This window comes from Juglans microcarpa x Juglans regia, chromosome 1D (genome assembly GCF_004785595.1).
Source record: "Juglans microcarpa x Juglans regia isolate MS1-56 chromosome 1D, Jm3101_v1.0, whole genome shotgun sequence".
Taxonomy (NCBI): Eukaryota; Viridiplantae; Streptophyta; class Magnoliopsida; order Fagales; family Juglandaceae; genus Juglans; species Juglans microcarpa x Juglans regia.
This window is the reverse complement of record NC_054594.1, coordinates 49,790,991-49,797,516: the sequence shown is the minus strand read 5'-3', so window position 1 is coordinate 49,797,516 and position 6,526 is coordinate 49,790,991. Positions and strand designations below refer to the sequence as shown.

The following is a 6,526-nucleotide window of genomic DNA, read 5'->3' as shown; positions in this document are numbered from 1 at the left end:
GAACGCTCATTGTGCGTTGGCATGCCACCTCAGTTACCACAATACTCGTAGATATGCACTTACATTTGTACAAGTAAATAAATGCCAAACTTGCCTCAAACGTCATGGATCTGCATTCCCAATTTCATCTGAGATTTTGAGAAGAGACTAGGATCCAACTTAGCCAACTCCACAGCACACAAGTAAATCGTCAACTCGGAAAGGATCCGAGGGACTCAAAACTAGATAAACAAAGAAAAAATGAATTGCGTATGACAGCATTACATGGTAGAGTTCCAATTCTCAGTGTGGCAGAACGATCAATTCAACCATCCAAAAGAGCTTAAATAAATCTAAGAGAAAACTATGAACAATGTCAAGAGATTATCAGTTGGACCATACGTGAACTAAACCATTCCTATTGCCAGTATAGATCTCATTCCGCTCTTCATCGTAAAAGAGAGCAGTAATATCTTCCAAGGCTTCCGCAACCGTGCTCCTGATTCTGGAGGCATGAGTCTGATTCTTCAGAGCGCAACTGGTACCACAATAATGATCACTGCAACTGCATTCATTTTCCACGGGAAAGCTGTTGCTTGCTCTAACTTTAGCAAGACATTTCCCGGTTAGAATATTACTGATATTGATTGATCCAGCTGCATAAGAGACGCTAACTGTTAGCATCATAAATTTTAACAAAAGGATGCTCTAACTAGCTGTACAACGGAAGATAAAAACATCAACTAGGACTCCTCTTCTGATAATAACATGTCAACAACAACAATAATAACAACAATAACAATAACAACAATAATAATAATAATAATAAATAATTAAATAGGCAAGCCACAACACAAACTAAAAGCAACTGACAACATTCACAATCAGCATTATCCTTCACACCAATCAGTATCTCTACATCAATTTAAATTACCCAAACACCACTCACCAGCCTAATTTGGGAGTTTTTATGATACCAACCCACACCATGAAAACACAAGTACAGACCACAAGGTTCAGTCTGTATTAAAATACTATTAGTGATAATAAACAACAATAAATTCCACCATCAAAAAGAGCTAACGTAAATCTAAAGATAACTGGGAACAAATTCAAGAAACCATCAAAAAGTAGATATCATGAAAGAATGCAGTAATGTCTAATCTTGTATTCAAATAATGTTGCGATAACAAAACTTAACAACCGTTATACACATGCACATCCACGTCATATTTTATTTTTGATAGGTAAAATAAGATTTTATTTAAAGAAAACCAAATTTATGACGTGGATGTGCATGTGTATAATAGCATTTAACTTGTGCAGCTAATACTGCTGGTTAGGTATCAGGCTAAGATGTCAAACACCAAAGGAGACCAGTTCAATTAATAGGCCACACCTTTGGATTCTCCTCTTGTATCTTTCCATTACACAGAGCATGCTGAATTAAAAAACAAAAAATAAAATTACCATTTCCTTCAGACAGTGGATCGTCAGAATCAGCTTTGCAGTAAGAGATAATAAGATCCTGATCACTCGTGATATATATGTTATTAGTGTTGCAGTCAGGATGCCACAGAAGGTGATCCTCAAATGAAGTCACAAGCTCCCCACGGAAGTTCCAGACAGCCACAGTTCGGTTTCTAAACGTCAAGAACAACTGGTTCTCATACAGAAATATAAATGCTGATGGTGTCATAAATTCAGTTCTGCTAACTTCAGTCAGCTCAAAATTGCGGACCTACATATAATAGCAGTCAGATATCCATATGAACAAGCACTAATAAAAGATCTCAAGAATGATCCTTACATCAAGAATCTGTAAATTCTCATTTTCTTGCTTGACTAGTAGCTTTTCATTAAACTGTTCAATGAAATCCACCTTTTTATTCCGGTGAAGGAGATGGTTGAAAGATTTTAGAACAGTTCCATCCTCAATTGAAAGAATCTTGAGGGGAACATGGCTACTTGATTTGGTAAAAATCAACAACATGATCCCTGGACTGCTCGGGAAAAGACATCAAAGAGAAGCAAATAAGTGAGCATGACAAGGAAAGGACCAATTGCAAGCAGCATGTTCATTCTCAAGAAGTTCATGCACGTGTAAATGAATCACCACTATTGTGCATGTGTATAAGCATGTATAGATACATTACCTGATCTTAATTTCTTGAACATGTTTATCCGATATGGAGTACAACATTGTATAGTTTTTCAGGTCAAACACTTTGTAAATACTACCACAGAGTAAAAAGAAAAAATATAGGAAAATCAATTAGCTAATTGTGTAATAGATAACCATATCTTAGCAGAAAAAATACTCGTATAATAGAAGATTTACCTATCCTGCGCAGAATAAGTGAGTACCTTCCCATTGACATCATCAAACTCTACAAAACCAGGCCATTTCAGTGACTCAGACTCAAAAAGTGCAAACCCAGCATCTTGTTTACCCCTCCTTATGTATCTGGAATATAACAGAACAATTTCAGCAATGTGTACAAGCAAAGAAAATGGGCAATCAACCATAGGATTTGAGAATGTGCATTCTCTTATGAAATTATAATATTTATTTAGTAGGAACGGGAAGTGGAATAATATTCACATACTCAATCCTTGTACTTCTGCATTTCAAAGAACTAAAGTTGTCTGAAGCATACACAGAAACTGTGATGAGCGAGTCATTGTTTTTATTATAAAACAAGCTTCGTATAACTTCATCAGGACTGACATTCAGAAAGCATATCCTCTGATTAGTCTCTGCATCAGCAAAGGAGACACATAATTTCCTCAAATTCATTCTACTTTTCAATGCAAACAGAATCTCACAGCATACCCAAAAAGTTTAGAAATATGGAAATACAGTTATACCTCGGCTAAATGCTGCACAAACACCAGATTGTGCAAGAGCAAACACAATGTCACGAGCCGCTACAATCTCAATTATCTTTGACCTCTTTCTCAGGAAAGGCAGTACCATGGAACAATGACCTTTTGGATCATGGGTATCATATTCCTCCTAGCCATAAATAGATCAAAACATACTAACAGGCAGAAATTTAGAAGAGTGCACTTATCTATGTTACACTAAAGCAGATAGGCACAGTCAACTAACAATCACAGGATTATTCATTAATGCACAAAATTTTTCAGGGCGAATTCCAACTCAACCAAAATATGAACTGGTCAGGACTTCCAAAATGATTTATATCTATAATGACGAAACACATTTTGTAAAGCATATAGCTCTTCACTCCAGTGTGTGTACACAGGTAAATCCTCCACTAAAAATAGGGCCAATGATAAGGTTGGCATTTGTAAATAAGGATGCCACCATGGTGAAGTTTATGGCTCTTAATTGAATGGGAATAAATATAAGCATCTTTTCTGTTGGCGATAACAAGAGTAGGTAACTGACTTCAATCCTTATTATCTATCTATCTGCCGCTGTGCGTCAAGAAATCTCATGGCAAGAGAGGAGTCCGTAAGCGGTAAGCCTAAGTTTGGTCCCAAAAGCTATGTACTAGTAATCCTTGAGATAAGATAAAGAAAAAAACCAATCGTTACGTATCTACGTAATAAGGGAAAGAACTAGCAAGAAAATGAAAAATTGGAGTAGGATAATTCGAGGAATCTTGCTTTGATAGGATTCGTTGCTTTGACAGGATTCGTTCGAGAAAACCCGGACCTCCTAAATAAACGTAACTTTGTAGAAAAAATTCTCAATTTGGTCATTCAACTCGATTCCAAATGAGTAGATATAAAAGTATTTATAACGGATAGAGTATATACATCTAGCAGATACATAACTACCACATGCACTAATCACTTTCTACTACCCATACATGAACTACTCTAATTACTAAGTTCACGGACTTTACTTAATGACGTTCATGAGTAATACTAAGTTCGTCTCATAGAAAGATTTGTTTAATGTATTGTTACTTCACGATTTTTGTAGAAGGAGAAGAAGAATGAGGAAAGGAGAAGAGACCTGCAAACGTATGTTACGGAAACGTTCCTGGGCATCGCTCATTCCGAAAGCACGGTCGCGCTTCGAACTGATTTCCCGTCTCTGAAGCTTCTTAACGCTGTTGACCAACCCATCCACGCAGCCCCCGCGCGCTCGCTTCTTTGCCAGTACCCGCCTTCCACTGCAAGGCCGAGGACTCACTGATATCTTCCTTCCGCCTTCCATTGTTCTCTCTCTCGCAAAATGCTTCTCACGAGGCTTAGACCACAAGACTCGAAAACCTATAGCATAATCAGTTAGTTCGAAAGCGAAATAGTATGCATCGCTTTGCTCGGTTGCAGCTCAATTACAACCACAAATCTAATATCTCAGCTTCCATCCCTCTCAAATAAAGCCCTAACTCTCCCACCATCCAAATACCCAAATTATTTTCTTTACCAATAGAAAATCCTACACCTAATTCCAAAGAGGCCCCGACGCACTGCTCTCTCTCTCTCTCTCTCGCTCTCTCCGAGGGAAAGCACGAAACGAAGAGTAGAAGTGTACAACTGGGTTGAAGAGAGAGACTTTACTCTGCGTTGGATTTCAATGTGTGCGAATCCGATCCGTTTTCAAATTTCGAATTTGGATTATCACGACAAATTTCCATGATTATTGTGTCTTGTAGTTGACTACCTCTAAGCGACGAGGAAGCTAAGGAAAATGCTTTACTTTCTTTTTACTTCCTTCTTGTATTTAAAGTAAATAATTAAGACTTAAGTTTGTATTCGCAAGTCATCTCAATTCATTTCAATTTATTTCAACTCATCTTACTACTATTTATTATTATTCATCAACTTTAACTCACAAATCTCACTATTATTCACAACTTATCTCACTACTATTCACAACTCATTTCAATTCATCTCAACTTATCTTCGAATCCAAACGATACCTAAAAGTATGATTAGTAAAGCTTAGCATGAAGTTTAAAGTATACAATGTTTTCTTCTACTAAATACTCACTTTTTATTCAAATGCTTCTTTGTAATGAAAAAATAAATGTATATTATAATGTATAAGCCTTTTTGATGGCCCTGTTAAGCATCTTATTAATTATAGGTGTATGTGTAAGTATAATGCAAAGCATTCACATTCAAGTTTGAGATCATGAGATTTATCATGTACATGTTTTCTTAAAAACTAATAATTTTCTTAATATAAAGTTATTGCATGAAATACATTCTTTTATGAAAGAAAATGCATACTACATTGGACTAAGAAAGATAATGAAAATGTTATGAAAAGAAAAAGGAAAAAAAATAAAAATGACGGTTTTATGTATAAAAATACGTAAAGGCCAACGACAGAATGATGACAGTACCAAAGAAAGGGACATATTGTAATGTTGGATCGGTTCCATTAGTAGTGCACCCAATGGCGTCATCCTGATTGAGGGATTCTCAATCCGTGGCCATGGACAAAATTGGGTACAAAAGACCTCTAACCCTAACACACAGGACGTAATAGTGTATACCGGTCAAAGGAAAGTGAAAACAAACTCAAAATGTTTAATTGAAATGTTTTAAACTTATATGACTTTTTAAAAGAAATGAATAACTTATGTATGATATTTTAAATGTATGGTGTATTGTTTATTGAGTATTAGACTCACTTTTATGTTTAATATTTTAAACGTCCAAGTAATGAAAAAGATGAGGCTGCAGAGCAAGACACAACTCAGGAAGGAGAGACAGATGCTTAGTAGTAGCCTTGGGTTGGGTCTCTGAACGAAATTTAGTTTTTAGTTGATTTTGTGAAACTGTTTGGTCTATGTATTTTGAGAAGGAAAGCATTGTGTAAACTGGGTAGGTTCCTACCATGAAAGTAATTATGGTTTTTAGTATGTAGTTAAAGGGACGGTCTTATATTTTGACAAACATGTTATTTTGAGTTTTGAAGTTATAAAAGAAAAAAAAAGAAAGTCCCTTTTGTAAATTTTCATATTATTTACTAATAGAGAAAAAAAAATTAAGACGAAATGTAGTAGCTCATTCCATCTCTAAGGAATGGTTGTTATGTCCATGAACATGTTAAATTCCGCATCATGTTTAATTTAGCATTTTACAATTATGTGTGTATTATGCATGTCATGCACCTCATGTTGCATAAGACACGTAAGATTTTTATGATCAAGTTACGAAAGCTTTCTTATGATCAAGTGTAAGATAAGATGAGTTTTATAAGATGATCATTTAGATGCATGATACTAATGCAATTTTATGGGTGGATGTACAAGCCATGGACCTAAACGAGGTCCACCATAGTATACTAGAATATTATTAGCGATTACCCTTGTGGATATAGGATGTGGGGTCAATGCATGATCTCCTCGCACACAGGGTTAAGTATGTTGGCCAGTAAAATAAGTATGATACGTCAGATTATTTAAGATAAGTCATACATAACATGAGCATATGTATGAATGATCATGAATTTAAATTCTAAGCATGAAATGTTTTATGAAAAATCCTACGTTTATTATGTTTACATTGTGATGGGTTTCTTATTGAGTTTTCAACTCATTTTAGTTTT

The 6,526-nt window shown here is 35.5% G+C and overlaps 1 protein-coding gene across 2 annotated transcripts; it reads right to left on the bottom strand.

Annotated features, from left to right (window-relative positions):
• Positions 1–226: 226 nt before the first annotated feature.
• On the bottom strand, positions 227–4,543 carry LOC121266290. 2 transcript variants are annotated; one of them, XM_041170075.1, is made up of 8 exons: positions 3,974–4,543; positions 2,851–2,998; positions 2,589–2,739; positions 2,321–2,446; positions 2,136–2,216; positions 1,790–1,982; positions 1,450–1,720; positions 227–635 (listed from the first exon to the last, which is right to left on the bottom strand). In XM_041170075.1, exons 1-8 carry the CDS (start codon positions 4,175–4,177, stop codon positions 367–369), a joined length of 1,443 nt encoding a protein of 480 aa, XP_041026009.1. In that variant the 5' UTR covers positions 4,178–4,543; the 3' UTR covers positions 227–366. The 2 variants fall into 2 exon arrangements, with proteins under 2 accessions (XP_041026009.1, XP_041026014.1); XM_041170080.1 differs by lacking the exon at positions 2,136–2,216.
• Between the last annotated feature and the right edge of the window lie 1,983 nt (positions 4,544–6,526).

Bases quoted from the DNA above. Each gene is read 5' to 3' on its own strand.
- LOC121266290 (XM_041170075.1), bottom strand. From the start codon at position 4,177: ATGGAAGGCGGAAGGAAGATATCAGTGAGTCCTCGGCCTTGCAGTGGA. The intron at 2,740-2,850 runs GTATAACTGTAT...TTGCTGATGCAG, and splicing joins TTGTGCAGCATTTAGCCGAG to AGACTAATCAGAGGATATGC. The intron at 1,983-2,135 runs GTAATGTATCTA...TTTCCCGAGCAG, and splicing joins GTTCAAGAAATTAAGATCAG to TCCAGGGATCATGTTGTTGA.